The 23,651-nt window shown below is 45.2% G+C and overlaps 3 protein-coding genes across 3 annotated transcripts; all 3 read right to left on the bottom strand.

Moving 5' to 3' along the window:
* Positions 1 to 1,786: 1,786 nt before the first annotated feature.
* On the bottom strand, positions 1,787 to 3,543 carry LOC130375709 (sperm acrosome membrane-associated protein 4-like). The gene is made up of 3 exons (XM_056582755.1): positions 3,330 to 3,543; positions 2,699 to 2,812; positions 1,787 to 2,232 (listed from the first exon to the last, which is right to left on the bottom strand). The coding sequence occupies exons 1-3, from the start codon at positions 3,379 to 3,381 to the stop codon at positions 2,021 to 2,023; spliced, it is 378 nt and encodes a 125-aa protein (XP_056438730.1). The 5' UTR covers positions 3,382 to 3,543; the 3' UTR covers positions 1,787 to 2,020.
* A 10,728-nt stretch (positions 3,544 to 14,271) lies between these two features.
* On the bottom strand, positions 14,272 to 16,981 carry LOC130375706 (sperm acrosome membrane-associated protein 4-like). Its single transcript, XM_056582751.1, has 3 exons — positions 16,809 to 16,981; positions 16,177 to 16,290; positions 14,272 to 14,747 (listed from the first exon to the last, which is right to left on the bottom strand). Exons 1-3 carry the CDS (start codon positions 16,858 to 16,860, stop codon positions 14,506 to 14,508), a joined length of 408 nt encoding a protein of 135 aa, XP_056438726.1. The 5' UTR covers positions 16,861 to 16,981; the 3' UTR covers positions 14,272 to 14,505.
* A 3,024-nt stretch (positions 16,982 to 20,005) lies between these two features.
* On the bottom strand, positions 20,006 to 23,364 carry LOC130375707 (sperm acrosome membrane-associated protein 4-like). Its single transcript, XM_056582752.1, has 3 exons — positions 23,223 to 23,364; positions 22,676 to 22,789; positions 20,006 to 22,200 (listed from the first exon to the last, which is right to left on the bottom strand). Exons 1-3 carry the CDS (start codon positions 23,272 to 23,274, stop codon positions 21,989 to 21,991), a joined length of 378 nt encoding a protein of 125 aa, XP_056438727.1. The 5' UTR covers positions 23,275 to 23,364; the 3' UTR covers positions 20,006 to 21,988.
* Between the last annotated feature and the right edge of the window lie 287 nt (positions 23,365 to 23,651).

Raw genomic sequence — 23,651 nt, 5'->3', positions numbered from 1 at the left:
TAGAAGAAATATCTATTATTACATTCTGTTTGTTGTACTAACGATGTGAAAAAAGGATTCTATCCATTTAATTTATTTGATCGAATATATAACATTTGTATTTAATACGTTTCCTATATTTTTTTTACTGTTAAACCGAAATGCATTTATCAATAATGAAGACAAAAACATTTAAGTTTTGAAAAAAATATGTATCCTTGTAGAGTTCATTCATTCAAAGTCTTTACTATAATAGGCCTGGTATAAAGTTGTGCGGAAATGGTATTGAATTGTGACACGATACTGGGTAGGGAATAAAAAGTTAGACCAATAGAAACTATTGGTCAAATTATTTCTAACCACCCAATTTAGTTATGTTACCTAAACTTTACCAAGTTGTTGGGGGGCCTTAATCTTACTAAGTAGTTGTGTTGCCTAAACCTATCCAAATACCACCTGAAAACAGCAAATCATGAATACAGGACTCGAACCACGGGGGAAAGTTCTGTGTTGTGTGTGCAGTCCAAAATTAAAGAAAAAACCTGGCATCACTGGGGAATCGAACCCCCAATCATCAGTCTTTAAAGGGTACCCATTATGCTTTTCGACTTTTATGACCTATAAACGTTGTTATAATGATTGATAGATATGTTTAACCATACACAAAAAACGATGTAGACGGGACTTTACACGGGACGGGACTTTACGTCCTACGTCACTCACTATGGGTGTGCATGTATGCCCGTAGCCGTCACTCGCGATGGGAGTTCATGTGAGAATGGTTTTGGCTTTTAGTGTCTATGGGTTGGTAATTACGGTTCTGATGATTTTTCTGATGGAAAAGTGGTCTTTTATTTCCATAATCTTTGTTCAGTGAACGCATAAACCCGTTTGTTAGTTAGCAGTTAAACAAAATGCAATCTCTTTGTTTACAGTTACCAACGACCAACTGATGATTGGGGGTTCAGAGTTAATAGAAATAGTTAGGGTTAGCTGGTATGACGTTATCTGGTATGGCTATAGTCTAATGTTAGCTTAGTTCGCGTTTTTTTGTCATGTTAATCGCTAGTAATAGTAAGTCATTTGTAGAAATATAGCCTATCATCACAGACTGTAGGAATGTCAGCCACCCTCCATCGCGTAGGACACTAGCTGCGTTTCCATCTAAAAGGTGATGCGATTCTTTAGAAAGTTCGCAAAAAAGTAATTCGAATTAGGTGCGTTTCCATCAAGTGGTTGGAGCGGAATAGGGTGATGACGTTACACGTTGATGTCGGCAGGGTTGCTATGGCCGGTCGTTATGCAGAAAACGGAAAGACTGTCAGTCCTGTGTGTTCAAAGTTCGCTACGTCACAGCTGATTCGCAAAATGTGTTTCCATCTCCCATTTTGCGAATTTACTCTGTTTCGCATTTCTCAAAAACCCCCTCAGGCGAGCTGATAAACTTTTTTGCAAATTAGAGGATTTTGATGTTTCCATCAACGTTTACTGATTCGATACTTCAAAGTTCGCATTCAATTAGGGGGATGGAACCGCACCTACTGACGCTCGTAATCCTGTAGTGCAAGGGAGTTCGTGCACAGATCCCTGAGACAAACGGCTACGCGCACACATGCACACCCATAGCGAGTGACGTAGGACGTAAAGTCCCGCCCAGGCCGAAGTGGCGTCGATTTAGAGAGTCCCGTTTGGGGATTTAGCATCCTGCGCCCCAAACCCTACAGTGATTGTAACTTTCAACTCAGAATGCGCTCTGAAAGAATGGCAGTGCTTAAAATATATTGTAGTTCATGATTATTACAGATTATTGGAAGACTTCAATTCATTTGACACAGGTAAACACTTTTTGATCCTTTAATTCTTCAATATTAGGCCTATTTAAACCAGTTAACAACATTCAACTTTATGAAACCCATGACCTGACAACTGACGCACACTTAAATCAACACATTTAAATCGAAATATATATTACGGTCTCTTGAATCATGGATTTATTCATAACTGTCTGCTGAGAACGTATCGTCGTAGCGCCATGTGTCGTCTAACGAGCCAAGAGCGACGCCAGAACGGCAACGCACGCGGCAGCGAGCGACAGCTGCACCGATGTCCCTCCGTTGCACAGGTCCGTCCTGCAGCAGGCGACGGAGCCGGTATAACCGATTCCCAGGAAGGAGCCACCCACTGTCCGGCAGGCGGCATTAATCACACACCCCCGGCTTTGAAGGTCGAATGCACTAGAGGTGCCATTGAACGCTGTCAAGATTAAAAACGTAAAAGAGGCTGAAACATCAGTTTAAAACACAACAACAACAACTCAATGGTCTGCCCTACTGCATGCTGGGAAACGGACACGTGGGCCTATCTCGACTCCAAGACTGGTCAGTTAACTGGGCTAATTAACTTAGTTAATGTTCTCTCTCCTTGGGCTTGATTACTGTAAAGTTTGACCCTACTGAGGTGTTGGCACTTTAGTTTCGCTTTCGGCGAAGCAAATCAGGCACGGAAAGCATGCATTGCATCAATAGGCCTATTGTTGGATTTGATTTTTTGTTGCGGCTTAAAGGTGAGGTTGTCGAGTAAATCAAAGGATACATACATACATATATATGGATGTAGATCTATATGTATGCAGATCTATATACATGTAGGCCTATATATATATCATACTCCCTTCCATTTCAGTCAGATTTGTGTGTAGCGTGTGCGAGGGGGCGCTTACACGCAGTCCCCCTGAAGCAGCTGCTGGTTGAGTTGTTGCATTGGACATCTGCGCTGGAGCCCAGACATCGCCCCAAGATCGCGATCGGACAGCGGCTGCACGTCAGCCCGTGTGCTGCGGCACAGAGAGAAGAAGAGATTAGAGGAAACGTTGTCGGCAGGCACTCGCCCGGCTGCATACCTGCTGAGCGCTCCGTGAACGGAGAACCAAAAGGCTGTAGGAGGACAACGGGGGGAATGTTAGGCGGCGCGTAGTTAGTTAGTTTAGTTAGGAGAGACTGTCTCAAAGGAGGGTTAACAGGGGGGTCATGTCTAGAAACTCCTTCTTAAAATTGTACAACCGTAAACAGAAAAAGAAGAAGGACTACCTGTAGCTTACTTGTTCCCCCGATGATGAACCTTATATATAAAGATCTCAATAACATCCAACAACGGCCACATATATTTAACTTTGAGAGAATTGTCACTGAATTAAGGTACAATATATTCATGAAATACAACGTAGATCACCTCGAAAAAAAAAAATCTGAATATTACATTTCAATATTATCTTAAATTATACTGAATATTAATTCCCCAAGTCTGTTTATACAGACCAGGGTTTTGAGTCAAAAACCTAATTCTTTGCTCACCGACGGCAACAAACACTCCCAGGAGAAGAAGTCTGGTCCAAACAGCGGCCATTTTTCCCAGCAGATCAGAAGACGACGGCTTGGACACAAACAGGACTCAGAGGATCAACAGTCTGGTGCTCAACAGCTCATCTCTGTATTTATTGTCCCGCATCGAGGAAGTAAAGACAGATTAAACAAAATATATAGGAATGAAGGTAATCAGGTTCATTGGAATGAGGGACAACCCGTCCTCATCACAGTGAAAAAACTGTTTTGATTGCTCCTTCAATTTCTACGTTTTCTTGGGCACTCCTTGCTCCTTCGTGAACTGAAACAACCTCCCCTGAGGGCTGATTGGACAGATCTTTAAAGATAAACTGGGACGCTTTCATAGGCTTGAGGCCAGACTGATCTGCAGAGAGACAGAATGGGAGCTCAGGAGATCAGGAGGGTCTCACAAGGCAAGATGACCCTCACCGTCTCAGTGGAGTTTCAGTGTACAGAATGGCTTTACTCTTTATGTTTTACAGCACAATTGACCATAAACCACCTGAACATTGACTTTGAATGAAAGTGCCTGCTGCATGCTTTTAACCCAATATGTATGAGATGTCTGGTTACTATTTGATGCTTATGACAGGAGCCTTTGTTTTAGAATTTCTCTTTATTGTTTGATTTTTTTAAGGGAGCAAAAATAAGTACCTTTTGCATGCAGAACGACACCAAAGATACAAATATGAACACAAATAAAGATGGTGAATGAAACATTAATATATATTTATCTGTTTTAGATGAAAATCGTCTTTCCTTCAGACATAAAAGCAAGATTTTAAAGATTTTTTAAGATTTAAGAAAACCAAATGATCCCGAAGCTAACAATGGGCTACAATTTGCCTTTGCATTGATATGCAATAAAACAGAGCATTAACATTAATTTACTAATCAGAAAATGGAGTCAATCTTGTTTCATGACTCTCACAGCGATGCAGCTTCTTGTTCTACTGCTTTTAGCTGCTCCACACTGCCACCAGGGCGGCGATGATCACGGCTGGCAGCCCAACATCAAGGGAGGTGGCTCCATTACATTGGTCTGTCGTGCAGCATTTGGTGCTCAATCTAACAGTGCCGTTGAAACCGGTCAGGAGTCCCATGACTCTCATCCTATCGCAGAAGTTGTTGTCCACGCAGCCTTTAGTTCTGTAAACAGAACTGGTCAAATCTAAAGAGGGGAAAGGGTGATGTCATGAATTGGGAAATAAATTAAACAGACGTAGAACCTTGATAACTCATTTTCAATTTTTCATGATTACAAATGCCCAGGTGTTGTTAATGGGTACGTAAAAAATAAAATCCCATGAGCCACCTGCATTACCCGGGCGTTCCACCAGGTGAAAGAAATACTGCACAACCACACATTTTACGTCTAATCATTCAAAATGAAGACTTTATAGGAAGAAACAGACTTTGTAAAGCATAACCTATTTCCGTAGTAAGGCCTATACTGTATAGCGTTATAACAGGATCCCTGATTGGCCCCTTATCATGTCCTATCCAACTTTCCGAGGTATTTTTGTTCAACAAATTAATTCCATTTATACCGAGCGTTTTTTTTTCTTACTCAGAGTTTGTATGTAGCAGCTCTGATTGGCCCTGCAGGTCATGGTCTTGGTTGGATTCCCACGGCAGTCCTCCTCCAGGCTCAGTCCGCAGTAGTTACAGACCATCGCCCCGCCTGGAAGACATTGTGGGGGGGGGGGGGGGGGGTATTAGCAGAAGTGGTAGTATGAGTATTGGTATAAGCAGTCGTAGTGGTAGTAGTTTGAGGAGTAGTGGTAGGAGCAGAAGTCATAGTAGAAGAAATAAAAGTAGTTGGAGGGTAGTATTAGTACTGGTAGTAGCAATTATAGTAGTAATAGCAGCAGTACTAGTAGTAGCAGTAGTAGTAGTAGTCGTTTTTGTAGTGGTGGCAGTAGTAGTGGTAGTTGTAGCAGCAGTAGTATCACAGGCACACAGGTATATCTTTATGTTATTCAATAAGATGAATTAATTATTGAAAAAATAAATAAAATGATTAAAGTACAAGATTTACTTCAAAAGTAGCCCGGTGCTTCTAACCCATGTCCGAAGCACTGCTGTGATCACCAAAAAAAAAACGGAGAATACCCCAAGAATTAGGTACTGCCAATACTCCACCTTTTGCCTCATATTTCATCAATTCTGTGGCTTCCCGCCATGGAAAAAAAGACCAGAACTAAGACCGTCATTCTAACGTCTTCGACGGCAGGCGGTAGGAAAAGCCAAACTTACCCATAGCAACCAGCCCGGCAGTGAGCATGGTGGCAAACAGAACATGGTTCATCATCTTGTCCTTAGGTCAGATATCACAGCAGTTCAGCAGACCAGAGGAGATCCTATTCAGCACAACATTGACGCATGGAGCCTCTTCCAGGTTTATATAAAATCTCTCTCTCTCTCTCTCTCTCTCTCTCTCTCTCTCTCTCTCTCTCTCTCTCTCTCTCTCTCTCTCTCTCTCTCTCTCTCTCTCTCTCTCTCTCTCTCTCTCTCTCTCTCTCTCTCTCTCTCTCTCTCTCTCTCTCTCTCTCTCTCTCTCTCTCTCTCTCTCTCTCTCTCTCTCTCTCTCTCTCTCTCTCTCTCTCTCTCTCTCTCTCTCTCGGCCTACAGAGAGAGAGCCTGATGAATTCAAATTGAGCTTATCAGAGCTGCTCTGGCTGATAACACCAGGTAAACATCTAGACTTGGCTGAATGTCCTTCTACAGCAACCTTCCTACCTACAACAGCGTAGTACTGACGTACGGGAAGGGGAATATTATGCCTCACCCCTAACCCCTAATACTAACTCCTAACCCCTTCTCCTGATGCCTCACCCCTAACCCTTTAACCTTATGCCTCACCCCAACTCCTAACTCCCCTAATCCCCTTATCCCCTAATCTGTAACCCTCGCCATAACTCCTACCTCTTAACTCCTATCTCCTAACCCCTAACTCCCCCGCCCCCGCCCTAACTCCTACCCCCGTCTCCTATCCCCTAATGCCTAACCTGTAGACCCCGGCAAAACTCAGAAATCCTAAACCCGTAGCGCCTCACCCCTGCCCTACTATCCCATAATGCCTAACCTCTAACACATGCCCTAACTCCTAACCCCATCCCCCTCATCCTTTTCTTTTACACATTGTATAATAGAAGGATTTTGACACCAAAGTAGACCCTTGGGCCCAATCCCATTTCCACCCCTTACCCCTCCCCCTTGTTTTGAAGGGGTAAGGGGTAAGGGGGAGAGGGAAGGGGAAGGGGTAAGGGGTAGAAATGGAATTGGAGCTAAGGCCCAATCCCATTTCTACCCCTTACCCCTTCCCCTTAGCCCTTCAAAACAAGGGGGAGGGGTAAGGGGTAGAAATGGGGTTGGGCCTTAATCTCCCATGCATAATCAGAATTAAGAAGGCAAACTGTTGATTCATGTGCACTGGGGATATCTTTGTTGCTAACGTTGAAGTTCTGTTTGTTTTTCTGCAGAAGTTGGCCGACGACATACAGAACAGCCTCCCAAAGAGCTGGGAGGACCAACCTATCAAAGGAATGAACGCCGTGTGTGTGTGTGTGTGTGTGTGTGTGTGTGTGTGTGTGTGTGTGTGTGTGTGTGTGTGTGTGTGTGTGTGTGTGTGTGTGTGTGTGTGTGTGTGTGTGTGTGTGTGTGTGTGTGTGTGTGTGTGTACAACCTCAGGTAATATATCAAAATATACAAACAAAAAAAGTTTTTACATTACAATTACAATTAGGGCATTTAGCAGACGCTTTTATCCAAAGCGACTTACATCGGTTAATACACACATTGACACACCGACGGCAGAGTCAACCATGCAAGGCGACAGCCAGCTTGGCCGGAGCAGGGGCCACCCGGTATCACGCGATTTCGTGCTCATGCGCACAAACGTTAATCTGTGCACATCGTGTCCCAGATCACGATTGTCCGACTTTTTTAGTGCTGCACAGAACGAAATGTAAACCAATGCATTCTGACTGGGAGCGTTCTCCGACAATTGACGTCGTTGTTGACAAAATGTTGACATATTTATAACTAGATAATAATATATACAGATATATAACTAGAGGGTGCACTGTACTATCTGCGCTCACCCCTTCTGAAGCTTCTCTCTCTCTCGCTCTCTCTCTCTGTCCCTCCCTTTCTCTCTTTCTCTCTCTCGTTTCGTTTTGTGGAGCACGTCAATTGTCGGAGAAAGCTCCCAGTCAGAATGCATTGGTTTTCCATTTCGTTCTGTGTAGCACTAAAAAAGTCTGACAATTGTAATCTGGAACACGATTCAATAGATTAATAACGTTTGTGCGCATGAGCACGGGATCGCGTGATACCGGGTTGGTTAGGGTTAGGTCCCTTCTACATGCCCTCACAGATAACAACTGAAGAGATCGGAACTTGTTCCCCATTTTGCGAATGTCAAAGCACTGACAGAGGCCCTGAGATATTATCGTTTCTGCATTATTGAGGTTGAGTTCCCCAAACAAGACTCATTGTCCACAGCTGTACAATCCGCCTGTAACTTTCCCTTTGTGGAAAGTAACAGGCCAAACATCACGACTCAAAGACTTTGACACGTTCATAAAACCATCCGCCTCCGCTACCATCCCCACCTGTGTTTATTAAGCTTTGGTTTTTCGTTGTGTACCTCGTCTTCGACTCGTCCTGTTCTCCCATTCTTTCTGCTCCTGGCGTGTTACTCGCCTAACCCTACCGAGAACGACTTTCAACCCCGACAGCTCTGTCGTTCATGAGCCACAAGGTAAACAAAAGGGTTAACATTCTGTGTACACGAGGGGGATGCTCCGTTAGCAGTCGCTTGTAGCATCGGTAGCGTAGCATCGGGTAGCATAACATCTCATATAACACGGCAACTGTCACGACCCCACTGGTATCTAGGGAAAACCGGCTCTCTGTCTAGGCAGGAGTCGAGACACATGCGTGGTATAACCACAGCTGGTAGGCAACTAGCTTCCGGGGCACGTGTGCAGTGACTCACCTGGGTTCCTGGTGAGCGCTGGTCCTTCTCTCTCTTGCTATGGAGATAGCCCAAGCGTTGTGGTGAACGGTAGCTGTCTCGTTCAGTTATGGTTTACATGTTTAGACAAACACTTGACAAACAAAGACGGTGAAGGGGCGGTCACGTTCCCCCGTTGGACTCCTTAGCTCTGGTGTGTACTGGCATCTGGGTGAATGGCTTTACAAAGTCTTATCCTGCCGGGCTGTAACCACTGGCCACCATGCTGTGTATATCCACCATCTTGGATCCCCAAGGTGACCACAATCAACCAATCAAGGGAGCCACTCCCCTCACACCCTAGAGAGAGCATCAGCAATAACGTTGTCCTTGCCAGCTATATGCTTCACCACCAGGTTGTAAGGCTGTAATACGAGACCCCAGCGAAATACCCTGGCGTTAGCACTACGGAACCTGGCTAAGAAAGCTAGGGGATTATGGTCGGAATAAACCACCACCGCCTGCTCACCTCCCGCAATATAGACCTCAAAATGCCTAACTGCTAAGACTAGGGCCAAAGCTTCCTTCTCTATGGTAGAGTACACTCTTTGATGCGAGTTGAGTTTCTTTGAGAAGTACACCACCGGCCGCTCATAACCATCCTCTCCTGCCTGTAGGAGGACAGCTCCTATTCCAACATCACAGGCATCAACAGTGAGAGCGAATGGCCTCTCAAACTCTGGTGCTCGGAGAACAGGTGCACTAGACAAAATGGTTTTAACCTGAGTCAATGCTACCTGACACCCATCTGTCCAGTCCCATTTCACACCCTTCCTCAATAAATTGGTAAGAGGGGCGGTCACTGCCGCAAAGTTAGGGACAAAACGGCGATAGAACCCACGCATCCCCAAGATCCTTCTCAGCTGAGTGCAGGTGCGTGGTGTCGGAAAATCCGCAATGGCCTGAACAGTGGCGGTTTTAGGCACGGGCGAACCAGGCAGCCGCCCGGGGCGGCATATTTGTGGGGGGCGCCAAGTCACATGGGGGGCGCCACGAGCAGTAAAAAGAAATCGCACTGCGTAGCGGTTATCAATGAAGTACTACATAACATTGTGTTGGGAATAGGTATTTTGGCGCCCCCTCTGGCTGCAGGCGCACACCTGCTTGTTGAGAAGGTGCCGTGCGCAGACGGAATGAAACCCCCACTGAAGCCCGTAGGTTCATGATACGTACCCTGCAATCCTCTAACCGAGGAAGAGGGAACGCATCCCCTTTTGTGACCACGTTAACCCGTCTGAAGTCAACACAGAACCTATCTGCTCTGCCCTCTTGAGCAACTAAGACAACTGGGGAACTCCAGGGACTGTCTGAGGGCTCAATTACCCCGATGCGCATCATATAGTCTACCTCCTCCTGTACCACCAACTTCTTACATGGAGGGAGCCTGTATGGATGCTGTTTCACAGGGTCAGCATACCCTGTATCCACATCATGTACCGCCCTATGTGTGCTACCGGGAGTATCTCTGAAAAGCGAAGGGAAAAGGTCAATCAGACGCACTACATCCCCCCGCTGGGAGTCAGTAAGGCACCCCAACTTCCCTTCCAACTCAGCACGAGCCTGGGTATTATACAACCTAGCATTAACCACGTCAGGGGACGAGTCCACATCACTAAGCTCCTCTGTACTTTCTGGGAGGTCTCTCTGAACACAAGTCACTACTGCCTCAGTTACCTCTCCCTTATAAGCTGTCATGGCATTAATGTGACACAGTCGGGTCTTAGCCCGCCTCTCTGGGGTACTAACAACGTAGTTGAGGTCCCCGACCTTCCTCAAGACCCTGTAAGGACCAGCAAACATAGGACCTAACGGTCCCCGTGGTCCTGCTCCTAAAACTAAGACCAAATCACCTGGATCAAAAACGCGGCACACCGCCTTGCGGTCATACCTGGCCTTCATGCGAGCTTTAGCCCCAGCTAAATTCTTGGAGGCAACCTCACACGGCAACTGTAGTCGACCCCGCATTAATGAAACATAATCTAGCACATCACCGGGAGGTGCTGGCCGAATAATTTTCTCCCGCAAGAGCTGTAATGGCCCACGAACTTCATGTCCAAAAACTAATTCAAATGGGCTAAAACCCAAGGATTCAGTGGGGGCGTCCCTAACTGCGAACAACAGAAACGGGATGGCCTCATCCCACTCTTTGGGTTGACTCTCAACGAAGGCCCGTATCATGGTCTTTAAGGTTCCATGAAAACGTTCAATGGCCCCCTGACTGTGGGTGATAAGGTGAAGAATGCTTGTCCACCACATTCAACTCGGACAAAACCTGATGAAAAAGTTTGGCTGTAAAGTTGGAGCCCCTATCAGATGGAATAGAGCGGGGCAAACCAACCCATGCAAAGAACTTAAGCAAATGTTCCACGATTACTTTTGTCTTAATGTTACGTAGTGGAATAGCTTCCGGATACCTTCTGGTGGTATCCAATATAGTCAACAGGTATTCGATTCCCTTCTTGGTTTTCGGTAAGGGCCCAACACAGTCAATCATTATCTCAGCAAAGGGCTCCCGTACCACGGGTAAAGGTTGTAACCACCTGACAGGTGTGGCACCGACGACAAAACTCCTTTACGTCCTTGCGTAACCCTGGCCAATAAAATTGCCTGCTTACCTTGGCTAGGGTATTTTTAAAACCCAAATGACCCCCGAATAAAGGGCCATGTGCCATGTGGAGCACTTCTCCACGGTAAGACTGTGGTAGCACAATCTGTTCATAACTGGCCCAGTCCTCACTAGCAGGTCTACTGGCTGGCCTCCATTTCCTAAACAGAATCCCCTTTCTCACAAAGTAACCTGTTGCCACTTCGTCACTCTCTCTAGCAGACGTTGCCACTTTAACTGCATACTCGAGGGAAGGATCCTCCTCCTGCTCCTGAACGAACGTGGGTTGGCTTACCTCTGGAGCCCTAGACATCTCAGAACGGCTAACAACCACTCTGGCATCTGACTCTGCAACATCATCACCACCGACCTCAGATGGCAACACCACCTCTGTCACCTCAGCACTCCGTAAACTCTGGGACGTCCCTATTTCGCCAGCTATATCACTGATAGGCTCTCTGACCCCCTTTAGAACGCCAGAGGTCAACCACTGAGGGAAGACCGTGTCACACAGATCCACCATTGGCTCCTCATCAACCAAGGGTGATGACAGGGCACTGGGAGCTGGTGCACCAACAGCTAGCTTTTCCCTAGCCTGAGCTCGAGTGACCACACATGAGGTAAAAACCTCTGGAAACTCTACCTCCATCTCCTTCATTTCAACTGGGTAGACTGGACAGTCTACAACCTGTGGGTTGACCCTAGTCCCTGCTATGTCGTTCCCCAGCAGCAAATCAATACCCCTCACTGGGAGATTGTTCACCTCAGCAACCTCAACACATGCTGAAACTAACTCTGATTTGAGATATATATGGTAGATAGGTGCATGCACGTAGCCACCACCTACACCATGCACCAATACATATCTGCCTGTGAATGAGGCAGGTGGAAGATCCACCACCCCTTTACACAACAGGGTTTGAACTGCCCCCGTGTCACGCAGAATTGTTACTGGCACCTGAAGACCCTCCTGAGACACTGCCACTGTCCCTTCCGAAGTGAACCCTTCATAACCCTCCAGGTCACTGGTAATACCGCTGCCAGAAGACACCAGTGCCACCGGCCTACCTGAGCTCTCAAACCGGGACCTCAGACCAGGACATTGATTCTTCTTATGCCCCTTCTTATTGCACCGGAAACACAGCATTTCCAAAGGGGATGTATAGCCTCAACCAAAAGATTGGGCACTCTTTGACTGCTGTTCACCACTAAATGAGTCAACTGGCCTTCTCCTGCCTACTTCACTTGTGAACCTCTTGCCATGAATCACTTCATAGTTATCTGCAAGCTCAGCCGCTTCTCGTGGAGACTTCACTGCCCATTCATTAAGATAAATTTATATTTCCCTGGAAACACTAGCTTTAAACTGTTTGAACAAGACTAAGGCCCTTAGCTCTGAGTAATCAAAGGCTTCCCAGGAGTTAAGCCAGCGATCAATAGCTATTTCCTGGTTCCGCCAGAAGTCTAGATAGGTTTCGCCAGGCTGCCGCCTTAGCTCCCTAAACCTAAGTCTATAGGCTTCAGGCACACTTCCATAGGCCTCTAACACAGCCTTCCTGAGTGAATCATACTCCAGACCCAACCGACAGTCTAGAGCAGCTACCGCCCTCTGTGCTTTACCAGTCATTACACTCTGTACAAGCAGAGGCCACTTTTCCTCTGGCCACTCACTCTCTTTGGCCATTTTCTCAAACATTTCGAAAAAGATATCCACTGCGTCTTCCATAAAGACAGGCATGAATGTACGGGCCCTACCTAAATCAAAACCTGAGCCCCTGTTTTCAGCATGCCTACCGGAAGTGAAGGCCAAACCTTTCCACCTCCAACCTAACCAACCTCTCCGAGTGTGCATAAGCTGCTTCTCTTTCCACTCTCTCACTCTGAAGGGTAGCTAACCGCTCCTCTTTCTCAGTCTGGAGTGTAGCTTGCCCTTGTTGTTCCAACCACTGCTCTTCCAGGTTTAACTCCCTAGTCAAGTAGGCCACTATTGCTGGTTTCCTGATATCTTTAGCTAACTCAATATCCTCAACTCCAGCCAAGGAGATGAGCTGCTCTTTCGTTAGCCTCCTGAACTGGTCACGCGTCAGACCCACGCACCCTTCAGAGAGATCCACCTGTGCGGACGCCATACTGACTACCCTGACACAACCAAACAATAGTTTCCTCTGTAGCAACCCACTACAAACAATACCCACACGTGATCTCTTCAATGCTAAACCTAGCTACATGTAGCTAAAAACCACAATCCTTAAGCTAGTTTGCAAATCACCACAAATCATCACAAATCACCACAGCCCTAGCTTTCCAAGCTGGCTATCCAAGCTGGCCAACTACCGTTCTTTACATACACAAGCATCTGTTTACATGAGAACTTGATACAGAGGCTAATCCACCCTTAGCCATGTGCTCCTCAAATGCTAACAGCACATAACTTTTAATGAGCTGAATACAACTCCCGTATCGCTTCTCTCGCCAACAGATTGCCTGCCTGTAATACTCGCTAGTCAAAATCCTCGGACGAGCAACCCAATTATGTCACGACCCCACTGGTATCTAGGGAAAACCGGCTCTCTGTCTAGGCAGGAGTCGAGACACATAAGTGGTATGAAGACAAAAACATTTCAGTTTTAAAAAAAATATTCTTGTAGAGTTCATTCATTCAACGTCTTTACTATAATAGGCCTGGTATAAAGTTGTGCGGAAATGCCACGATAGGCCTACTGGGTAGGGATTGGGAATAGACCAATAGAAACTATTGGTCAAATTATTTCTAACCACCCACTTTAGTTGTGTTACCTAAACATTACCAAGTCGTTGTGGGGCCTAAATCTTACCAAGTAGGCTAGTTGTGTTGCCTAAACCTATCCAAATACTACCTGAAAACAGCCAATCATGAATACAGGACTCGAACCACGGGGGGGAAGTTCTGTGTTTGACCCGTTCATCTTATAATACATTCTCCAAACCGGTTAGTCGCTCTTTATACTTTGGCACCCGACTTTCTGAACTGCACAACATACAACTCATCCATTCAGACAGAGCGGAGGCTGCAAACCTCATATCATTGGAGGGGACGGGAGAAGGACGGTCCAATGAGATGAGGCTGGCAGGAAATCGGCAAAACGACACATAGCGACATATCGCAATGCGTTCCGTTCGTGGATTTAGCATCCTGCGCCCCACACCCCATAGTGATTGTAACTTTCAACTCAGAATGCGCTCTGAAAGAATAGCAGTGCTTAAAATATATTGTAGTTCATGATTTTTACAGATTATTGGAAGACTTCAATTCATTTGACACAGGTAAACACTTTTTGATCCTTTAATTCTTCAATATTAGGCCTATTTAAACCAGTTAACAACATTCAACTTTATGAAACCCATGACCTGACAACTGACAAGCCGCACACTTAAATCAACACATTTAAATCGAAATATATATTACGGTCTCTTTAATGAATCATGGATTTATTCATAACTGTCTGCTGAGAACGTATCGTCGTAGCACCATGTGTCGTCTAACGAGCCACGAGCGACGCCAGAACGGCAACGAACGTGGCAGCGAGCGACAGCTGCACCGACGTCCCTCCATTGTATGTTTGTGACCGTGACGTCCCTCCATTGCACAGGTCCGTCCCGCAGCAGGCGACGGAAAAGGTGTAACCGATTCCAAGGAAGGCGCTGGCCTTGGTCTGGTCACAAGCGGTCGAGGGCACACACCCCTGGCGTTGAAGTCGGATAAAATCAGTCGCATTGAACACTGTTGAGATTCAAAAAAGTAAAAGAGGCTGAAAAAAATCGGTTTAAAATACAACAACAACTCATGATCTGCCCTAATGCATGCTGGGAAACGGACACGTTGGCCTATCTCACCTCCACGTCTGGGGTTAGTTTCCCAAAAGCATAGTTGCTAACTTCCTTAGCAACCTTCCTCTTAGGGACTCAACAGTTAATAGTAAAGTGTTCCCAAAAACCATTTCACCTACATAGGAAGGCCCGAAGTACTAGGTAAGGTAAGGCTTCCTGGATGTTTCCCAACAACATAGTCATAGAGTCCTTTTTACTCACATGGTAAAAAGGCAAAGTAGGTCCATATTATGCCACATGCTTCCTGGATATTGATGGTCACGTGACCAGTTTCAGCCTTCTTTGTATTTTTTACGCAATTAGCGTTCAGAGTTAGCGCAGTACGACCTCCAAATGTTAGGGTGTGGAACTTCACTGGACATTTAATGACTCGGTTTTCTTTAATAACCCTGTTACTTTTACATACTGTGATAAGATTCTGGGCAGCGGGTTTTAGAGAAGTCAATTCCGTGATTGCCTACTATTCAAAACAAAATTAAAAAAGATGTTTCTATGTACACGATCAAAGGGTTTCTTATTCGTAAGCTGAACAGGCTTCTCCATAATGATTTCTGTGAGTGGATGAATGGCGACTCCTGCTTGCTTCATAATGCCGTTGTAGCTTTTAGTATTCTGATGGTTAATGCATGGTGTCATTGCTGCCCCCCTGTCAAAAGGAGGAGGGAAATATACAGCCTAGGTACTGTCAAGAGATCGACAGACTTCAAACCTCAAAAGTCTATCATTAGAACTAAAGAAACAAGACATCTGGAAGGGCTTGAAGAACCCATGGCAAAAAAAACATCAAAACTTGATACTCTCAGGGCGAGTGCTCTACCCACTCAGCCATTTGACTCTTGCACAGCATTTGGGACAAAAGTAATTATTTTTTACTGTTTTGGGAAACGCACTCCTGGTCAGTTAACTGGGTTACTTGTCTTAGTTAATGTTCTCTCTCCTTGTGCTTGCCTACTGGAAACTGTGACCCTACTGAGGTGTTTAGTTCTCGACATACTTGCCTGCATTTTTTTACTCAGTAACTTGTGAGGTTTAATATGTAACTAAGTACAATACTTCAACCAAAACTTACTTCAGTAAAATTAAAATTAGTTTTTAAAAACTACTGAAAAAATACAAAATACCAAAAAAATCGACTCAATACACCTTTAGAAAATGTAATTAGTTACTTTCAAACTCTGCAAACATACATGTATGTATATCTATGTAGATCTTCATGAAGGTATATAGCTCTACATACATGTATGTATCTGTTGGCACCACAAACACAGCACTCCTTCCATTTCAGTCAGATTTGTGTGTAGCATGTGTGCGGGGCGGCTTACACATGGTCTCGTTGAAGCAGCTGCTGGTCGAGGTGTTGCAATGGACATCATACCTGGGAAACAGACATTGCCCAAAGATTGCGATCGGACAGCGGCCGCACGTCAGCCCGTGTGCTGCGGAAAGGAGAGAAGAGATTAGGGGAAAGGATGTCAGCAGGCAATCGCATGGCCGTATACCTGCTGAGTGCTCCGTTAACGGAGAACTAAAAGGCTACAGGAGGACGATGGAGGAAATGCTAAGTGGCGCGTAATTAGTTTAGATAGGAGAGACCGTATCAAAAGAAGGCTAAATGGGGGGTCAAGTCTAATAAACTCCTTGAAGTTCTACAACCGTAACTAGACAAAGTAGTAGGCCTGCCTGTAGTTTACCTGTACTCCCAAATATGAGCTTTCCCATACAGAGAAAGATAATATCCCATACACAAAAAAATGGCAAGGTTCATCTCAATAACGGCAACCTATAATTTGCCTTGAGAAAATGTCCACTGAATTAAGATCCAATATGATTATGTCAATTTAAAAAATATATGACTATTCATGTTAATATTATACAAAGAAATACAGATTATGAAATCCCAAAGACTGTTTGTACAGACAAGGGTTTTGAGTCAAAAACCTAAATCTTTGCCCACCGACGGCAATAAACACTCCCAGGAGAAGAAGTCTGGTCCAAACAGCGGCCATATTCCCAGCGGATCAGAAGACGACGGCGCAGACACGAACAGGATTCAGAGGTTCAACAGTCTGGTGCTCAATACCTCGTCTCTACTGCTTTTATTGTCCCCCATCGAGGAGGTAAAGACAGATGAAAGAACAGATATAAGAATTAAGGGAATCAGGTATAAACCAACCTCCCACAGTTAAGGGAGTGTAAGTGAATGAATAAACAATGAGGGCATCACCATCCAATCAAGCAGACCTGGACAAGGAAGTCTCATAATTTGCCATCTTGTTAGTCATTCTGAGTTATTCAACACAGAATGAGGAGGAGGAGGAAGTCAGGAGGAGGAGGGTGGAAGGAGGAGGTAGGTGGAGGCCTGCAGAGGAGGAAGGAGGGAGGAGCAGGGTGGAGGAGGAGAAAAAAGGAGGATTACAGGGGGGGGGGGGGTTAGAGGAGGGAGGAGAAGGATGAGGAGAGGAAGAAGGAGGTGGAAGGAAGGGGTTGACCGGGAGAAGGAGGAGGAGAAAGAAGGTGGAGGAAGAGCAGGGTGGAGGTGGAGAAGGCGGAGGACGTGGAGAGGCTTGGGTCGCGTCGGACCTGGTCATGTCCACGGTGGTGACGTCGAAGGTCACTCCTTTGAGCCACAGCACCATGAAGAGCCTCTGGGAGAAGGGGAAGGTCCCGATGCACTGGCCATCGCTCCCCGCCTGCACACACAAGTCACACACAGGTCACACACAGCGGGAACCTCAGACAGCATCGAACACGCGAACATGACGATAACGTGGCCTGGGATCAAGTCTATCTCTGCAGATACAGTTGACTTAACAACACACTCCATGTATCCATCGTGTCAGATTTAACCGGAAAAAGGGAGGAATGATGGGTCTTAAGAAATGTTTATTAGCCACTTAGACATTATGCCGTAACGACGGACAAAACTTCACAAACTTTAGTTTTTAGGTGATGATTCCCATGGTTACAAACACACACACACACACACACACACCTTGTGTTGTTACTTCAGAGAAATGTATCATGGAGCGTGATTCAACAGTTATAGCCTGTGGCACTGTGAGTTATTTATTTAAACAAAGGGTTGCTGTTGGACTTAGGGAAATAATTGATTTTTCAGCCGGATATGATGGTGTAACACCATAACTTAGTTAATAAATAAATACATACAAACATCAAATAGTAGACCGAATCAAATAACAATGACACCATGCATTAACCATCAGAATACTAAAAGACAACGGCATTATGAAGCAAGGAGGAAGGCCATTCATCCACCCACAGAAATCATTATGGAGAAGCCTGTTCAGCTTACGAATAAGAAACCTGATCGTGTACATAGAAACATGTTGTCTTTCAACACGCATACAATTTACTAAACATAGATTAAAGTCCTGTGTCCCATTGTCTTAATGTGTGCTAAATCAGATTAATCTTGCTGTTCTCTTTGGCCCCTGGGCTAATTTATAACCGTTGCGTACGCCCAAAACGGGGCTGAAATTGGCGTACGTGAATTTCCACGCCAAGGTTGGGATAAAAAACAACTTGACGGGAGAATGTGCGCAGCCCTAAGCAAACTCTCACCCATGCGTACGCATGGTTTGGAGGAAAAGGAGAATTGGCGACACAGACGGTGTGGTGGTGAACTGAAGTCAGACAGAAGAATTGTAGAGTGAGAAGAACGATTATGTTTTATCATCGCCATCCTAAGTTTCATTTCAACCCGTATCATGCGTTAAATCTACCTCCTTAGAATAGAAATGAAAGAAAAAAAAATTCTCTATATTTAATCCCGTCACTCCATAGGGCCTAGGCTACTGTCCACTGACGGTGCGACTGCATGGAATAAAGCATCTGTCATACATGTGTCAATAACATAATATTCTTATGTAACACTGTAAACACATAATCAAATGTCAATGAAATCCCAAGTGTGGAAAACCAAGCCACATACTCCTCATCACAATCGTTATATTTTTGTCCGTTCCTCTTGATGCTTTTCATGACAAATCAGGCATTAAAAAGGGGTTATGTTCAAAAACATTTTACGTGGGTGATTACAAACTGATTATCCAAGGTGTCGGTCAGTCTTAATACCGTAACCCTATAAATACAGCGGTGAGCCCCGTGCGTAATGCTGCACCATGGTACCAATGCACTGCTGGAGGACCATGCAAATGGCACGATTCAGAGGGAGAGGGTCTTCAGGGACCATAACGATTTATAGGTACATAAAAATATGTACCTTCATGTCAGACCACTTCTTTTTTAATCCTGGGACTGTGCGCTCCGTGCCACTGACAGTGTTCACTGCTGCAGCAACATGTGGCCACTCACTCTGCTTTTTGATTTTAGTGATCCCAATCCCGTGAGTCGTGACTGCCGAACAAAACTACTTTTCGGGCCTCCACCTCAACCACGTGTCTCCACTTCAACCATCGCGAAATTTCGCTTTTTTGCTTTTCTCAGTCCTTCTGCCATTGTTTCCGACAAGACATAATACCTGCATCTGAGTCGTTTTTATATGCAAATCGCATTCATAAGGGCGTTTGCATTGACCATATATGGTAAAAAAAAAAAAGGGGGCGTGTACAGGGCGGACGTGAAGCTGATTCAGCTGCGCACACTTGCAGGCACTCTGTGATTTATACAGCAAAGATTGCTTAGAGGTGTGCGTACCCAGGGTTTTATAAGTCTGAATATTGTTTGGCGCACGCAAAACTTGGCTTTTGGGCGTACGTACACTTTAAGTATCTTTATACCACACACTAATAAAATGTAAGTTTTCTCTTTTCAAAACGCCAACTCAAGCGTTTTATTTTATTGATGTAGGCCTATTTTTTGCTGGGAGAAGGAGGGGTGGGCAGCTGAAAGGAGTCGTAGTGAAACAAATGTTGTTAAGGCTCGGCATAATAATTGTTAAACCTACTAATTGTTGTCCAGATGGCAGGAGGAGTATAATTTAAAGGTCACATAGAGAACCATCAGGGGGGGGGGGGGTTATTATACTTACATTGTCGGTAAACAATGCGACTGTGCTCGCTCAGACCTCTCGCTGATGATGCTACAATGCTAACAATGCTAGTTAACGAGAATATTTCTGCATCCGGCACGTCATGCACGAGGGAGTGGCTAGGCGCCCATGATGCGGAAGCAAATCTCTCGATGTTCCTCTGTGCCATTGAGCAGTTTCCATAGGAATGAATGGGCGGCCATGTTTTAGTCCGCTGTCCTTTCTTTAATATGTCCATGGGTTAGAATGAGGGGGAAAAAAACTTTTTTTTTATGTTACAATAGCGATTTTATAATGATAGAATGCCGTTCTAAAGTGCAATAATGGTAAATATTTGTGTTTTTTGAGTCGTGACTTAGGCCTATTGACTAATGATGGATAATTAATAACTAATTGCCAATAGGCCTACTCAGCCATTAGGCTTACAATCAACTATGTAGCCCTGTGTTCATGACTAGGCCTTTTTAAGCCTTCCATTTAAGTCTCAGTAAAGGGTTAGGAGGATAGATTAAATATAGTTTGAAATCACTCCAAAATCACCAGTAAGAATAACTTGCTTGACACCACGTCTGCCAAATTAGGTCAATTTAGCTGATGTGTGGTCCTCCATACATCCACTGGGTGGGAGTGTTTTCTGCAAAATACACGCCTCCATTAAAAAAACATGTGTGGTTTAAAAAAGACACAAATCCTCTGTCGCTCTGTGGACGAGCAACATCCAAAGCTCATTACAGTCATATCATTTGTCGTTTAGGAGCAATTAGAGATTGAATGCTAATCTCGGATCGAGCACCAGAGCAGTTCTTCTGGAGGAAGACGAAGCTGTTTTTTTTTTTTTTTTTCTGTTCAACAATTTCAGCCATGTGCAAGGTAAAGCCTGCCTAAATGCATTTATCAATAATTTCCATTCAAGCAGCACCATTCTTTGGATAAGTTGAGTTAAGTTTTGCTCTTGCCCATATCCATCTTTCTATGGGCAAGAGCGACCAAAGCGACGCAAGCGTCAAACGCTACCAGCGGCAAAAGGTGAGCGACCAGAGCGACCAAAAAAACTTGAAGACGGCTGAACTTTATGCAAATTACTATGACGCGTTTGGCGGCAAAACACTGACAGCCAATCGGAATGTAGACGCTCTTCGCTTGCGTGGATCCCAGGAAACACCGAACACCGGCACTTTGGTTCCCACCTACCTTTTTTGGTTCCTGCTGACTACAAAATGTCGACTGAAAAATATATCGTGAATGACTGTATCTGGGCACCCAGTGTTGTACGATCCGAGCCCTTTTCATTTCAGAGATCGCAACATAAAGGCACGCGTGGTTGATTGGTCTGGTTTGTGAATTAATGAAACGTTTGAGATTATTGTAAAATAGGCGCGATACATGCCTGCTAACCGAGGTCCTAGCATACTAATCTTTGTGCAAAGGAATAATACGTTGTGCAAAGGAATAATGCATGCATAATAATGCAAATGAATAATGCACGGAACAAACATGTCACTTCAATGCAGTTTAATAGAGGATAGACAGCTGACAAATTACCATTTAGCAGCCGCTTTTATCCAAAGCGACTTACAATCAGTACATTTGTCATAACAAGTGAAGCAGTATATCGCTGTCAGTGACAGTGCTAATGACAGCTGTGTTTTCTGTTTAGTGTTCAAGTCACTTTGCATGGGGCGCTCGCGAAATGCATTGTGGGTCCGTCCGTCCATTCGGCTCCGTGGCCTGCGTCAAAAAGTTGAGAAATGTTCAACTTTTCAGGCAGCGCCAGATCCGTCGGCCAATCAGATCGCGGTTATGCAAATAAACTTCACGCGTCTACTGGATCTATTTTGCAATAACAAGCAGAAAGTAGCAGGAAAAATCTGTCCGCCATATTTATTCAAAGAAATGTGGAATGATAGGATTGTTTTTGTCACCTGTTGTTTGTGTCATCTTTTGTATTTATATCCACATATTGGCTTTGTAGAGGGAGGCGATTTGATTGGCTGCAGTATGCGTCTACAAAGACTAGTCCCCTATACGTCAGACACGCCCTCGGTCATCCGTCGACGGACGCAAGCAGTGTGAACAAGGCGTAACTGTGTCTGCTGAGAACGTATCGTAGCGCCGTGCGTCGTCTAACGAGCCCAGAGCGACGCCAGAACGGCGACGCCCGCGGCAGTGAGCGACAGCTGCACCGACGTCCCTCCGTTGCACAGGTCCGTCCTGCAGCAGGCACTGGAGCCGGTAAAACCGAAGCCCAGGAAGGTGCCGGCCTCTGTCCGGCCACAGGAGGTCGTGAGCACACACCCCTGGCTTTGAGGTCGGAAAAAACCAGTGCCATTGAACGCTGTCAAGATTCAAAACGTAAAAGAGGCTGAAACATCAGTTTAAAACACAACAACAAAAACAACAACAACTCAGGGTCTGCACTACTGCATGCTGGGAAACGGACAAGCGGGCCTCTCTCACCTCCACGATGGGTCAGTTTACTGGGTTACTTAACTTAATGTTCTCTCTCCTTGGGCTTGCCTACTGTAAGGTGTCACCCTACTGAGGTGTTGGCACTTTAGTTTCGCTTTCTGCCAACCAAACCGGGCACCGAAAGCATGCATTGTATCAATAGGCCTATTGTTGGATTTTGTTTTCGTTTTTGAGGCATAAAGGTGAGGTTGTCAAGTAAATCAAACGATGCATACATACATGTATATCTACATGCATGTATATATTTATATATATATATATATACACTTCAGGACTACATAGACAGCACTCCCTTCCATTTCAGTCAGATTTGTGTGTAGCATGTCTGCGGGGCCGCTTACACGCAGTCCGGGTGAAGCAGCTGCGGGTCGAGTTGTCGCATTCGACATCATCGCTGGCGACCAGACATCGCCCCAAGATGGCGATCGGACAGCGGCGACACGTCAGCCCGTGTGCTGCGGAGCGGAGAGCAGAAGATTAGAGGAAAAGTTGTCGGCAGGCACTCGGCCCGCCGCATATACCTGCTTAGTGCTTCGTGAATGGAGAACCAAAAAAACCTCGAAAGAGGGTTAACAGGGTGGTCAAGTCTAGAGGCTCCTTCCTAAAGTTTTACAACCTTAACCAGACAAAGTACTAGACCTACCTGTAGTTTACCTATACTCCCACATGAGCCTTACAGAGAAATATCTCAATAACATCTCAATAAAGGCAACATGTATTTTACCTTGAGAGAATTTGCACTGAATTAAGATCCAATATGATAGTAGATTAAAAAAATATCTGAACAATAAATATCAATATTATATAAAAAATAATACAGAATATTAAATCCCCAAGGCTGTTTGTACAGAAAAGGGTTTTGAGGCAAAAACCTAAGTCTTTGCTCACCGACGGCAACAAACACTCCCAGGAGAAGAAGTCTGGTCCAAACAGCGGCCATTTTCCCAGCGGATCAGAAGACGACGGCTTAGACACAAACAGGACTCAGAGGGTCAACAGTCTGATGCTCAACAACTCGTCTCTGCTGTTTTTATGTCCCGCATCCAGGAGGTAAAGACGGCTGAAACAACAGATATTAGAATGAAGGGAATCAGGTTTATTGGCATGAGGAACGACCCACCCTCCCACGCTTAAGACTACAAGGTAGTTAAACTGAATGAATAAACAATGAGGGCATCATCATTCAATCAAGATCTTAATCTGGACAAGTCATCTTGTCAGTCATTCGAGTTAATCAACACAAAATCAGGAGGGGGTGGAAGGCCAGAGGAGGGGGGAGGCTGACAGAGGAGGGAGGAGGAAGGAGGAGGGTGGAGG

Source organism: Gadus chalcogrammus, chromosome 22 (assembly GCF_026213295.1).
Source record: "Gadus chalcogrammus isolate NIFS_2021 chromosome 22, NIFS_Gcha_1.0, whole genome shotgun sequence".
Lineage (NCBI taxonomy): Eukaryota > Metazoa > Chordata > Actinopteri > Gadiformes > Gadidae > Gadus > Gadus chalcogrammus.
This window is presented reverse-complemented; position numbering and strand designations above follow the sequence as displayed.